At 39.6% G+C, this 14,439-nt stretch overlaps 1 protein-coding gene across 2 annotated transcripts in view; it reads right to left on the bottom strand.

Moving 5' to 3' along the window:
* The window catches only part of LOC126271981 (E3 ubiquitin-protein ligase TRIM37-like), a 265,524-nt gene that overhangs the window by 180,129 nt on the left and 70,956 nt on the right, over positions 1-14,439 (bottom strand). For both annotated transcript variants that reach the window (XM_049974450.1, XM_049974459.1), the window contains exon 6: positions 2,931-3,110. In XM_049974450.1, the coding sequence (XP_049830407.1) occupies positions 2,931-3,110 (180 nt within the window). The remainder of the gene's footprint in view (positions 1-2,930; positions 3,111-14,439) is intronic.

Raw genomic sequence — 14,439 nt, 5'->3', positions numbered from 1 at the left:
GTGATACTTGCCCTAGGTTATACTTGAGAATTCATGTACTTGCTCGCCTATCTGTGCTGTTATAGCACTTTTTATCTGACAACAGACTCAAGTGACAAGATCTTCAGTTAAATGAGAAGTGGTTGAAACTGCCCAGTTGATTATCTGAGCACATGGAGACAGTGAGTTAACGCCAAGTTTACAGTTTTCATTTCTGATCTCTAGTCCACACCTTTGTCCATATTATACCATTAACCACCAACAGTGCCTGCATTTTGACAGCAGCACCCATTCCACACCAAAAAATCCCTTGCATACAGGTGATCACACATGGATGGCATATCTGTAGTGATGTGAATTTCCTTATCCAGTGTATTTGCGGTCTTATTCAGGCATTCACCGACAGACACTACCTCCTTAAAACTATACCACCAACAGATTTCCATTGCAATATACTCACACACTCCTAATCTCCAACCACCATCAAGAATCAGCTGCAATGGAGCACCACCCTTGTTACCCAATATCACCCGAGACTCTAGTAAGTGAACCATATTCTTCGCCAGGGTTTTGATTATCTATCGTCACAACTAGATATGAGGGACTTCCTACCCAAAATCCTAGCCACCCCAGTCATCCATACAACCTACACAACTGCCTGGTCCATCCCTATGCCACTCCTAATCCCAATCACCTTGACACAGGGGTCATATTGCTGTAGAAGACCCAAGTGAAAGACCTGCCCAATTCACCCACCCAGTGCATCCTCCTCCAGCACTGTCACAGGTTCAGCCCATACCATGAGAGGCAGAACCATTTTGAGAGCAGCCATGTCATATACCGGTTCTACTGCAATTTCTGCACAGAATTTTATGTGGGCATGACCACCAACCAGCCAGCACCAGAATGAACGGCTAAGCCAAACTGTAGCCAAGGACAAAGTTGAGCACCAGCAGCACAACAATCTGTCAAGCACAACATGCCTGAGTTCAGTGATTGATTCACAACCCATGACATCTGGTTCCTTCCCTCCGGCATCGGCTTTCTGAATTACGTAGATGGGAGTTATCCTGCAATACACCCTTTGCTCCCATAATCTTCCTGTCCTCAATCTCTACTAACCCCCTGTCCTCAATCTCTACTAACCCCCTGTCCTCAATCTCTACTAACCCCCTGTCCTCAATCTCTACTAACCCTCTGTCCCCTCACCCTCTACCCAACAGTTTTATAATCTGTCCTTTCACCCCCTCCCAATCCATGCCTCCAAGTCACCATCATGCCCTGCACCTCACAGGCATGCAGTGCATGCAAAACCCATGCACCTGCCACATCTCTCTCCTGCTTTCCTGTCCTGCACTGCTGCTGCCTCCCACCCAGTCGCTAGCTGCCTGTCCCCAAACCCCTCCTGTTTCCTGCCTATTTCTGCCTCTACCCACTCCATTAAAGACAACACCCATCCCAGCCTACATGCAGAAACACCATCCCAGCATTATGTGCCCATCCAGCAAAATGTAGGTGAATGACTTAACACTTCTGCTATTCAGTGAATGTTCTCCTTTACTCCTAAATTATTTGCATTCTGCTGGTACTTTCTTTAATCTATATTACAGAAACTAATGTAATAACTGTAGATATAATGTTTATTATGAAATTCTTTAGTAAAAACTCCAAATCTCAACACTTTATTGTTCATTACAGACTTTGTATACAGCATTTATTTATGCACCACAAAAGTATGATAACGCAATCCTAGTAGCATGTGTTTCTGTTACAATGCTTATGACAAGTACTACTGTGACATTGCTGGTGTTGCACCCAAGAACATAAGTTTCCAAAGATGGTTGATTAAACTAAAACCTACTGTAGATTTTAAGATTGCGATTTGAACTGTTTCGAATAAAATATTTGAAAGGCATGATTTCACTTAAATGAATGGTACATTACACAATATGATTTATGTGAGTATTTTAGATGTGCAAGATCATGTAAGGGTAATTGTAATTCATAAAATGAAACATAAGACTCAGATCTGTTTATCTGATCATAGCGCTGTAATCAGTCTTTTGAAAAATGAACGAGCAGCCCACGAAATGGCTGAGTAATTGACTCTAGGATGCTGAGTAAGATGGCAGCCCTTAAATTCCCTGTACTCATAGCATCCAGATCTTACAATGCTTGCCCAAGATATGAGTGACCTGTCTTCTTCCTGGACAGTGCACAGTTTGCCTGAGTTGTACTCCAGCATACTCCCTTCCAGTGACTGACTGATGTCACACAAGTTCTGTACTAGTAAACAACAGACTATTACAGAGTTGTTATTGGTCTCATTACTCTTTTGAAGGCAGTTTCTTACAGTCTGGATCAGCACAGTCAATCCCACTGGCTCTAAAACTGCACTGCATTGTTCAGTCATGTTCTCGTTTCCCTCTAAGCCATAACTTCTGCAAGGAAATATTTAACTTGCACCAACCAATGGTGATTTTGTACAACAACATTGCAAGTTCTCAATAATGTTGGTGAACTTCTCATTCAAAATAAGTGTTCGTGATTTAATAAGCATGGAAATGACCCTTTCTAAGACCACAAACAAAGCACATGGTCTATAACAGACTGAACATGCATAACACATACATTCATTCTGTTAAATGATGTTTACAACTGATAAGGTACAGCTTTTGGAACTATTAGTTAGTTTCTTGGAGAGTAGAGAAGGTTTGTTTGAGGATGGTATAAAGGAAGAGTAAGTCAGTCAGACACCAGTTTGAGAGGGACTTAAAAGTATTGAGGACAATGGTACACACATTATATCAGACTGATTCCAAGATCTGGCTCCAAACTTCACAAACCTATGAAAAAAAAATCTTCCAGAGTACCATGCTTTCTACAGGATAAGCCCATTAGGCACAAAAATGTTTTAAAAAATAAGACTGGAAAATAAAATATACACTCACCTTAGAATTAGAGTATCATTCTCTGTGTTTAAATAACCCTCACTGGCAAGTAGATCAAGACGGAAGAATCGGTTGTAGCCCCAACATTCTCCAATCTCAAAATCTGATGCAAATTCACGGACAATATTCTTGCTAGCATCAACTGAGCCTTGATGAATCATTTCAACTCTATATTCATATCTGTATTTGAAAAATAAAACATGTTTAAACATAATGTTCTTAATCAAACTTTTGTTACACAATAGCACTCAGGTTCATAACTCAATTTGTATAAACACCTATTACTCCACATTATACTATTGCTTGACGAGTAGATTTTATCTATCCATTACACTGTATTACTTCAGATTGCATTTCATATCTTTTGATTTCTTTTCAACAAAATTTTTGAGCTGTACAACAGCTCATTAGTATTGAACATCACACACTCCCTGCACTCTTCACTTACCTCATGTTGTAAAAACCACAGTCAGAGGTTATAAAACTTAGGCTTGAACATTCTTGACAGTTTTCAACAGTTTTCATTCCTATATACTCCACCTCTGCCTCGGTCCCAACAAGTTAGTGTGACATTCATCAGTTAATCACCCCTCTAGAATACAATACTAAGTACACTTGGACCCCAAGGGTAGCAGTTGGTCTGAAGACAGAAGACATTTTCTTGGCTTGCATTGAGAGGAGATACAATACTGTAAACTTCATGATCACCAAACTTTGTACTCATACTACAGTCCGCACTCATGTTACAGTAAGGCGATACAATTTTCAATTGCTCCGTGCATTCCTCTCCATTAACCACTGGCACCCAATAAGATTTAATTCTCTTTCCGAGCGCCCATCCGCTAGTTAAAGGTAGACAGCTAGAATCTCTTCTACAGACTGTGTTGTTGCCATACTTCAAGACCACACAATTTCATTCACTGAGAAACTAAATTATTTATTCAACTGTCCACGATGTTTTTTGCAGCAACTGTGAATGTGTATCTGCAAATATATTAGTGTAATTCCAAAATAAATACATCAGGTGTTAGGAATACACATCAAGTATTCCACAAACAAGCAATGGAGATTATTTACCTGTTTATAACTTTTTCAATTGTTAGTCTCCCAGTGAGACTCCCACTGTTGAAATTTTGAAGAGAGAAGAATGGACTGCAGAGCCTGTGATGTCAGCAAAAGAACTGCATAGTGAAATCTAAATTAAAGGATCAGAGCTGTAGAAATATCAAGAAATATTGGTTTCGCATTACCTGGAAAGCACTGAAATAGAAAGGAACATAACACAACTGTGTGGTTTTGAGAAGAATTTTTTTAATGCACTCCATGTTTGAAATGTAAATAAATACTGAAATCCACTGCCACAAAAACTTGTTAGAATTATGCATGAGAAAATTAGATTCAAAGATAACAGTCAATGCAAAGAATTTTGGATGACACAGGTTTCAAATATGATGGAAGAAAGTTTTTAATGGAAAGCAATGACACAGCAGCAGCACAAGCCACATTCCTGAGACAGATGCACAAAATAATAAGGTATTCCAACAATGTACTACCTTGAGTTAAACCTGGGTGAATCAGAACAGATTACCATCATTCAGAAATTAATCATGTCACTCTCAATAAGTGATTCACTAAACAGTTCTTGCCATAGCTCTCTCCAAATTCAGCCACTGTAATGGATAATGCCAGTTGCCTTTCACCTGTTATGTGGACAACACTTGGCATGAACAACAGGAAAGCAGTTATTGTGCTCTGGGTTAAAAATAAAAATATTTTGCACTGTTTAAGCCAGACTCATGCCTAACTTTCATTCTGCATCTCATTAATTTAATCAAATCATGTGAGAAAACATATGAACTTGACTTACTTGCAATGTGAATGTAGTCACATAGTTATGCATTTACTGCCAGTGCAATCCAACTGAATTATCTTTCACAAAGATTAAAGGTTATGTGACAGGGAAAAAGAAGAAGCATTCCAGGTAACAGACATTGATTTGCCTGTGCACTAACAGCAGACAATAGCTCCCCTTCCATGTGGGCATCTTGTGTGTGGCAAACTGAAAAGCTTCAGAAAGAGGATTTTGATAGACACATGAAGATGTATGTAAAACTCTAACAACCACATGATTCAGACAAACTCAGATATCAGTGACAAAGGTATTTTTTGTAGACTCTGGAAAAATGTCTGAAAATGTTTTTATGTTTCAAAATATCAATTGTATAATTAGCACAAAAAAACTTCCTAGCCTTTATTGACTGGGAATTTGTAACCTACAAAGTGCGGTGATGTTCTCTTGTTATGAGTGACATAACTACAATTTCCTATATTGTTAGCTAACTTCATCAAAGGATCACAAATTTAGTATTGGAGGGTAAAAATTGTAGAGGGAGACCAAGAGGTGAATACACAAAGCAGATTCAGAAGGATGTAGGTTGCAGTAGGTACTGGGAGATGAAGAAGCTTGCACAGGATAGAGTAGCATGGAGAGCTGCATCAAACCAGTCTCAGGACTGAAGACCACAACAACAACAGCTAACTTTTAGCTTTAAGCTTTTCCCAATGTACACTGTGCTTTAATAATCTACAAGTTTGACGGACTGCCCCCGACATTTTCAAGGCATGAATTAGAAAACGCCATAAACTGGCCTGTTGTGATATTAGTGGGTTTTCGATGAACTCAACATGTAGCATTCCCTCAAGCTGTCTGAAGAAAAAGGTTAGTAGTTTGCTTGTTCCATGGTCATAAATGTGGTCTCTCAATGTTATGTGGTACAAGAGAGGTTATATTCATAATGATCTTCTACTAGTTATGGAGTTGTCTTTTGCCTTAATCTTTGCAATGCCTGTAATTTTCTACACAATGATTTACACTTCACAACATTCACACACACTCCCAGACACAAGTTACAAAACTGCACACTTTCAAACAAATTCTTTGCAATAGAAGGAGTTGTTAAGCAAATACAATGATTTCAGTTTATGTCTGAAGTTAATTTTACTATCCATTATATTCTTCACTTCAACGAGTAAGCTATCAATGATTTTTGTAGCTGAATACAACAATCATTTCTGTGCAACATTATGGATTCTTGATTGCTCTAAAGAATTCCTTCTGTATTATTGCAGAAAAGAACATTACTGTTATTTTCAAATTGCAATTCATAATTGAAAACAAGCTTCATACAAGTAGTAAATGTGCTGTAATGTGGTGGTTGTTGTGCATAACTAATAACGAACTGTCTTCAAAAGGTTATTGAGTGGACATCCTATATTGTTCTTCTTATACACTTGTGTGTAACAAAAACTTCGTGCCTCTAAGAAGAGTTACCAAAGAACATGAAGCAACAATAAATTAGTGAATGAAAGTAGAGAAATTAAGTCTGCTATTATCCGCAACAAAAAAGTTACAAAACTTTAACACTTAATATCTGTAACATGTGAAATCCAATTTACGTTCTTATTAGAAGGCAATGGTGTAATTTATTACATTTCTACTTATAATGCAGTCCAAATCAGACTAAAAAAACAAATATTGTAGGTGGTTTCAATGACCTTATCGTTTGACGATCTTCTTTTTGAGAAAAACTGTATTTTAAGTCTTTAAAAAAACTGCATCAGCTGTTCTCGTTTTTTGACATGATGCTGGCTGCAGCTGTGAAACAGCTAATGCAGAGCCATGAAGATGTGAAGTAAGATTTCTCCAGTGTAAACGATTGTTCAAAACTTGTTACAACATTTGTTATTTTCCTCACAGATTTGAACATATAATGTACCACAGTTAAATGAATCTGGATGTTATCTGCAACAACACGATGCCTTTCATGCTTCCCTATCTTCCACCGCCTCCGCCTCCTCCTCCTCCGCCTCCTCCTCCTCCTATTCTCTATTATTTGTCTACTGAATAACTGGTCAGAAGTGCCTCTATATGACTGAAAACCACGTTGCTATTCTCCTAGGATATTTTCAGTGCACTTCTGTATCCTTTCATTTAGCACCCTGCAAAACAGCTTGTACACTGTAATCAATGAAGTTCCCATCCTTACAGCCTTTACATTCGAGACAAACGTATTTGTTCTGATGCAGACTCTTTACAGCAATACACCACCATTCTCACCTCAGCCTTCATTGCACACAATGACCCCACCAGCCTAGTTCAAAAGACTTTGGAGCACACCATTGGTGACTTAGTATTAGCCTGACAAGGAATGTATTAATCAGCTACTTCGAGAGGGCCACGACTTCAAGGGCCATGACTTCCTACAATCGTACCCAGAAATGAGATCCATTCTATCTGAAAATTTGCCCACCACACCTAGAAAAGCTTCACATCACCCTCCCAATCTCCACAATATTCTTTTCAGACCCTACACTCCTACACCTCTCCCTACCCTAATGGCTCCTACCTCTGTGACCATCTCCACTGCAAGACCTGCCCTATTCACCCTCCTACCACTACCTATCCCAGTTCTGTAACTGGCAAAATGTATACTATCAAAGAGACAGCCAACTGTGAAACGACACTTCATATACCAGCTGTTATGTAAACAATGTTCTGCCTTTTACGTCGGCATGAATGCCACCAAATTGTCAATTAGGATGAATGGGCATAGGCAGAGTGTGTATAATGACAACACGCAACATCCTGTGGCAGAGCATGCTCTACAATATGACAATCATGACCTCATTGCCTGTTTCACCACAGGCACCATCGGGATTCTTCCCCCAGACACCAGTTTCTCAGAACTCCGCATGTGGGAACTAGCACTACAACATGTCCTAGGTTCTTGCCACCCACTTGGCCTTAATCTACATTAATTAATTCTGTCTCAGAATTTCTTCACAGTAACTGCTCCTTTCATCACTCCATTTTAGTTTTCTCCACCTTTCACTGTCGTACCAGTCTATTTTTCACCACCACATCCCACCTCTGTTTCGCACAATGCCCTTTAAGCATCTCACTCTTATGAACTCGTGCACTATGTTTTAGTAGTAATGTCTGCCTTGCATATTACCCTGTCTTCCATCTTTAAGTTCTCCGGTTTTCAAATCTCGTCCAATGCAGTCCCCAACAATCAGTCTTTCCTTCTCATCCCGTACGTTAAGTCTCCCCTGGCCCAAGGTTCTGGATGACTTTCCCAAAATCTACCCCTTTTCCTAGACCTCTCCAGTCCTTTTCCTTCACCCTTCATCCTTTCCCTTCAACCCTTCAGCTTGAAGGAGGAGTCACTGGCTCTTGAAGCTTGGCTAATTATAACCTCCTTTCATGTGAATGTTCTGCCACTGCTTGAGGAGTAGATTTTTTATCTATCCAATTATTTTGTAATATTTAGAGTGTGTGTGTGTGTGTGTGTGTGTGTGTGTGTGTGTGTGTGTGAGAGAGAGAGAGAGAGAGAGAGAGAGAGAGAGAGAGAGAGAGAGAGAGAGTGAGAGAGAGACTGAATTCCTGAGAGTAACTTCATTCAGAGTTAGTTGTTCATAAAGGCAGCTTATAAAAATCAAAATGAAGGTTGCTACTCATCATATAGTGGAGATGCTGAGTCACAGATAGGCACAACAAAAAGAATGTCACAATATAATCTTTCAGCCAACAAGGCCTTAGTCAAAAATAGCCAGAGGACAGTCGTGTGTATGAGCTGTGTTTGCATTTTGTTGTGCCTATCAGTGACTGCATCTCAGCTATATGGTGAGTAGCAACTTTGCTTTTCATGATATTGCTATGTTCCGTCCAGGATTTTCCACTGTTTGACAAAAACATAATTTTTTTATGTACTAATTACCACTGTAAATTGCATATTTCAAACGTGCAGCTGCATCCACCTAGACTTCACTTCCATTGTGGTAAAGGGAGAACTCCACTGATGCCACTCTCGGCACTAAGAGAGGTTCTTGATGTATCGTTGGAACTGTCACTGTCGTTACTTAATGAAATAATTATGTCCTCCACTGATGCTCTACATACATTTTTCATCGTTCTTTCCATCTTCAGAGATGATGTTCCTAACAGTTTCTGTTTGGAGTTCTTAGACTGCAGAAATGGTAAATTTATTATTATTATTCCTGGCAACATAACATTTTAATTTAGGCCCATATTAGCTTTGTAACACTGTTGAGTTGGTGGCACCCTAATGAGAGTGTGCCCATATGTTTGTGCCAGCTTGAAAGTTTCAAACATAGGGAACTGAGTTTTATGGAGAGAAATTCTTTACATAAGTTCCACCTTTCTAATGTAACTACATATGTCAACATTACGATGTTGCAGCCACTCATTTCCTCCTTTCACTTTACCATGGTAAGTGTTTTTTCAACAACTACTGAATGGTAAGGAAAATTATGTAGAACAGTTTTTGACGGTTTTCCCAGATTATGAATTAGTGCTTCAACAAACTACTTCATAAATGTAATGGGGTTCAGCTATTCATGATAATCTTCTGTTTACCTTGATTTAAGAAGCTGAAGACCATTCAAGAGAGAATTTCTGTGGTGCCTGCATTGCATGCTGTAGAATATGTCTGTCTGTCCTTGCCTGAAGGCATTGCCATTGCTCATTGACTTGTTTCACCTGTCCAACCCTGCTTGACAACATGACCACAATTGACACACATCTCCTCAGGCCACACCACTTCATCGATATTCACACTATAGATCTGCCTTAAAAATCGGCTCTACCCTATAGCTACATCCTACCTTTACATCAACATCTTATGGCCACAAATGTCAGTAGTGAAATCTTAGGTTGTGCAGTACTGTGAATGAGTTCCCTGATGCTGAGTATCAGATTTTCCTTTGTGTTAGAGTAATCATAAACATGATAACAAATTGTATGCTAAATAAATGAATCTTTATTGATAACCCGCTTAGCCATACAACCGCTTTTTACTGAAGTGTCAAGCTTCAATGTTCTTCCAGCTTTCTTCTACTTCTCTAACATTTCCTTGCCAATCTTCACAACAGTGTGTTTGCTTTCAGAGCTACTGCAGCTCTATCGACTACATTGTTAATGGGGAGCAGTGCATCACCATGAGATTTTTCAGTCTCAAAGGAGGAACATATGGCAACCCCTGACGAATGACACGTAACAACTCCATTCATAACTTTAAATGACCTGGAACTTCTTTCTGAAATTGTTCAGTACCATACAACAAATAACAATAACAAATAGTATAAAAGAACTCTCGCAACAGCAAAAAGGACAACAAATTAAATCACAGGGTGTAACAATCACACATGTGAGCAAGTTTCCTGAAACCAAACACACTGCAAGTGGGAAGCATTGTGGTGGTGAAGTGAAGGTGTGGCAACCTCGGGTAGCCACTGCAGCTACAGGTATCATATCATAGCATTGGCAGAATATGGTCCCTCCCTCCCTCCCTCCCAAACAGGGTGTAATAATAGAGAAAAGACTGTATAAGCATTCCAACATTTCCTTCAATCTTTGTACAATTCAAGAAATAAATCAGAATTTCAAATACTAAACTGATCACAGATTAGAAAGCAAAGATTGTAACAACATCCCCTGTCCAGCCAGTAATAATGTCCAAGGGATGTAGAGCTGTTTTCTGTGTGATCCGTATCTCAAAATTGTTGACACTGGGATTCGTAATTTACCACTTAAAATCTTATTAAGTTTAGCAATTTTATCACTTATGACACTAATATACTTTCATAAGAACTGATTTCATTGTGTCTTTGTTTCATTTTCATGTGGATTGAACAACTGCCATGGTCAAACGAAGTTCATCAGGTACAAGTTATGAACTGTATGTTAAATGTTTGAAAAAAGTTAATGTTGAGGTATCACCCAGCTTCACCACATACAATGGAATCTTACTGAAAACACTTTGCTACACTTACCATCATGGGCTGAAATAAATAAAAAAAACTATTCTTGATTGTCATTTTCACATCCCAGCAACAATAAAAAATTTATGTTTAGTCAGTTTCTCATTTCTTGTCACTATGATAAATATTTGATGCACTGGCAAAGTGTTTTTGCTACGTGGATAAGAAGAAGTATGTTTTATGTTTGTGATGAATCCAGCATGACATCCAGAGACAGGAGGGGAAGGGGAGGAATGAGACAGATGGAGCCAGTGGCGGATACAGAAAAACCTCAAGGAGGGGCACTAAAGATATCTTGAGCTACCTCTGCTTTTATCGTAATAAAAAATAATCAAATCACATGCAAAGTATAAGAAAGTTTTATTTAAACTGATTACACACATATACAAGACAATGCCATCTTATGATATAAAAAAGTTACAATTGTGGTTCTGTTCCTTAAACGATGAATTCTATGTGCCTATTCTTATTGGCAAATTGATTAATTACATCATCTATAGGGCCATCAACATCAGGTTGAGAGTTCTACAGTGCTAAGCCATTAAGTCTACCCTCCTCCATTGTCGAGAATGCATTTTTTAGGAATCTTCTCAAAAGTCACTATTACCAGAGACATAAGCATCCCTAGTTTCCTCATCCCTAACTCTTAATACGAGTTAGGTATGGGAAACTATAGTTATGTTATTAGTAAAAACATTGTTACGAGTCTCTTAACAATATTTTTACTGACAAATTACTATGAATTACAAGGGCTGAATGAAAGATAATGTCTCCACCTTTGTTAATTGGGTTTGGATGAGAGTATTTTAATACATCAAATGCACAAATAATCCTTAGAATGTGATCTTTAATTACCAATATTCACTTTTCCACATAATCACCAGCCAATTCGATACATTTCTGCCAACAACGAATAAGTTTTCTGAAGCCGTCACGGAAGAAGTCGACACACTGTTTCCACAACCACAATCTCTCAGTTCTCTCAATGACTTCATCAGAAGCATAATGATGTCCCACCAGATCATCTTTCATTATCTGGAACAGATGGAAGTTAGACAGTACTAAATGTGGACTGTATGGAGGACGCTGTACGTTGGTGAGATTCAGTCTTTGAAGTTCTGCTGTGGTGGCACATGAAGTGTGTGGTTTGGCATTGTCATGCTACAGGAAAACATTTCCTTTTTCTTTTCGGACCCTTGTTAGCTATCGTTTCAGAGTTTGCAGCGTTGTGATGTAACGCTCTGAATTTATCGTTGTTCCACGATCAAGGAAATCAACTTTGATAACACCATCTGTGCTCCGGAACACTGTAGCCATGATTTTTCCAGCTGAGGGCTGCGTCTTTTAATTTTTTTTTTTTATGGGGCGAGTCTTTGTGTCATTATTCCATAGACTGATGTTTTGTCTGCAGGTCATAATGGTCAACCCACGTTTCGTCTCTTGTCACAATTGAATGGAGAAAGGCATCACCTTCATTCTCAGAACGCGAGAGGAGTTCCTGGCAAATTTCCAGTCTGTGCACTTTCATTTCAGGAGTCAGCATCCGGGGTAACCATCATGCACAGATCTTCCGATAGCCAAGCAAAGCAATAATGTGACCCACATATTCTTGTGAAATGCCGATTGTGCTTGCAATTTCTCTCTGAGTAATACAACAATCGTCCTGAATCGATCTGTCAACATTTTGCTTGTGAAACTCGGTGGTTGCTGTCACAGGACGGCAAACTCTGTCTCGCAGATCAAATGTTCCTGCCTCAACATCTTTGAACTAACTCACCCAATGACGCATAGTACTCATATCAACACAAGCACCATAAACTGCCTAAGAGAAGAGGCTACAGAACAAGCCAGTACCTGCCGTATACCAATGCTGCCAACTGTTGAAGAGTTATGGAGGTGGAGGCATTACTTTTCAGTCAACCCTCATATTAATACTTCACTATTGTTATAACCAGGAATAACACAATAACCTCTTCAGTCTGGTTTATTAAATCACAAATCACTTTTTAACAATTATGGTAGCCAAGCGTCTACCCTGGCTCACACTCAGAAGTAATGCATAATTAAAGTTTGGTTATACTAATGTCCAAATGTGCATGGTGGGGTGCACGTCCCATAGTTATTCCCAAGTCCAGTGAAGTTCAGTCTCTCCAAGTGAAGTCGCAAGATTTCAGCCGAGCAGCCAGGTAACCTCGAGTGGTGTGGCGAGTCATCCACAAGCAGCTGGAACACGGCGTACTGCACTTCTCGATGAGAACTGTCGTTTGCGGCGGCGGCCGGGTTTATATAAGGCTTGCTAGTTAACGGAGCCATCAATTGGGGTCGCTGTTTTCCATAGAAAACCAATCGCAATGTTTCGTGGCGTAGCCAATTGCTGTGTGCTGACAAACGCGTGTGCGCAAAGGCGGCCAGCGATGGTAGCCGCAAGCCGCCCGGAGAGGTGCGGCCAGTGATGTATTTCTCGGCCACGTAAGGGAGCGTGCGTGTGAAAACGGCCAGCGATGGAAGCAGGGGGCCGCCCAGAGAACTGCGGCCAGGGACGTATTTGGCGCCCGCGTACTGGAGCGCATTGTTCAGTGTTTGTTAGAAGTATATACCACACCTACCAACTGATCACTCTCACTCTTGATTAATCTTCACACTTGCACTTGCTACAACAAGGACTTTTTACTTATTCATTCTTCAGTCCTAAAACTTCAGCTTCTGAATGCAAACTAGCTTCCTATTCAGCGAATAGCCCGTATTTATAATGCTATGTTTCAAAGGTTTTCTGTTCAAGAAAACAGTAGAACATTCGCAACTTTTCTTGAACAAATGCCAGACAGAATAACGTATCGAGATCACTAGAATGGCTGTGACGTTTCTAGTATGTATGTGTTAGCTATCTATGTGCCAGGCAGAAACGTATAAAATAAGATGACGCAGACGCGTGTGCTACATGGCAAAGTACAACTACTTGATAACTCAATTCATTCTAGTCAACTGACGAAAGAAACAAACTAATAGCATGTGGGTTGACTGGCACAGTCAGCGAGGGTGGCAATGCTGGCGGCCCTGCAGGGTGGGGGTGGGGGTGGGGGTGGGGGTGGGGGTGGGGGTAGCCCCCCCCCCCATATGTATCCGCCACTGGATGGAGCAGGGTTTCATTTGGGATGTGATGGTGCAAGGGACAATAAAAAGGAATGTAAAAATGTCAAGGAATGGTAAGCATGAATAAACACTACAGGGGATGGCTTCAAGCCTTGTGAAGTACCTACAAAAGGTATTTGGATGGTACAGGAATCAATTAGTATGGCAGTGATCATGACTTCTTGCTAAGGCATTTTAATATGTTTAATGCCACATACTTGAGAAGTCATGATTATTTTTTTCTTTCTGCTCCATTTTTCCCTAATTTTCTTCATTCATTTGATCTGTTCTCTCATTTTCTTCTGTCTATTTATATTCTGTTCTATTTTTTGTCTGTTTTTGTTCAAGTGTATTTTTTTATGTTGTTTCTGAACTGTTCTCTATAGCCTACATTATCTTGTATGGTTTCCACATCATTGATGTCTTCTTCTGCTTCCATGATCCATTTTGTTTTGTTTTTGCTAGTCTTTGCTATTTTGAATATTGCCTTGTGAGCCTGTCTTTTTCTGTCCTGTGGATGGGTCCATAAAATTTGCAT

The sequence above is a fragment of the Schistocerca gregaria genome, chromosome 1, assembly GCF_023897955.1.
Source record: "Schistocerca gregaria isolate iqSchGreg1 chromosome 1, iqSchGreg1.2, whole genome shotgun sequence".
NCBI classification, from domain to species: Eukaryota; Metazoa; Arthropoda; class Insecta; order Orthoptera; family Acrididae; genus Schistocerca; species Schistocerca gregaria.
Note: the sequence above shows the minus strand (reverse complement) of the source record. Positions and strands in the feature narration are given on the sequence as shown.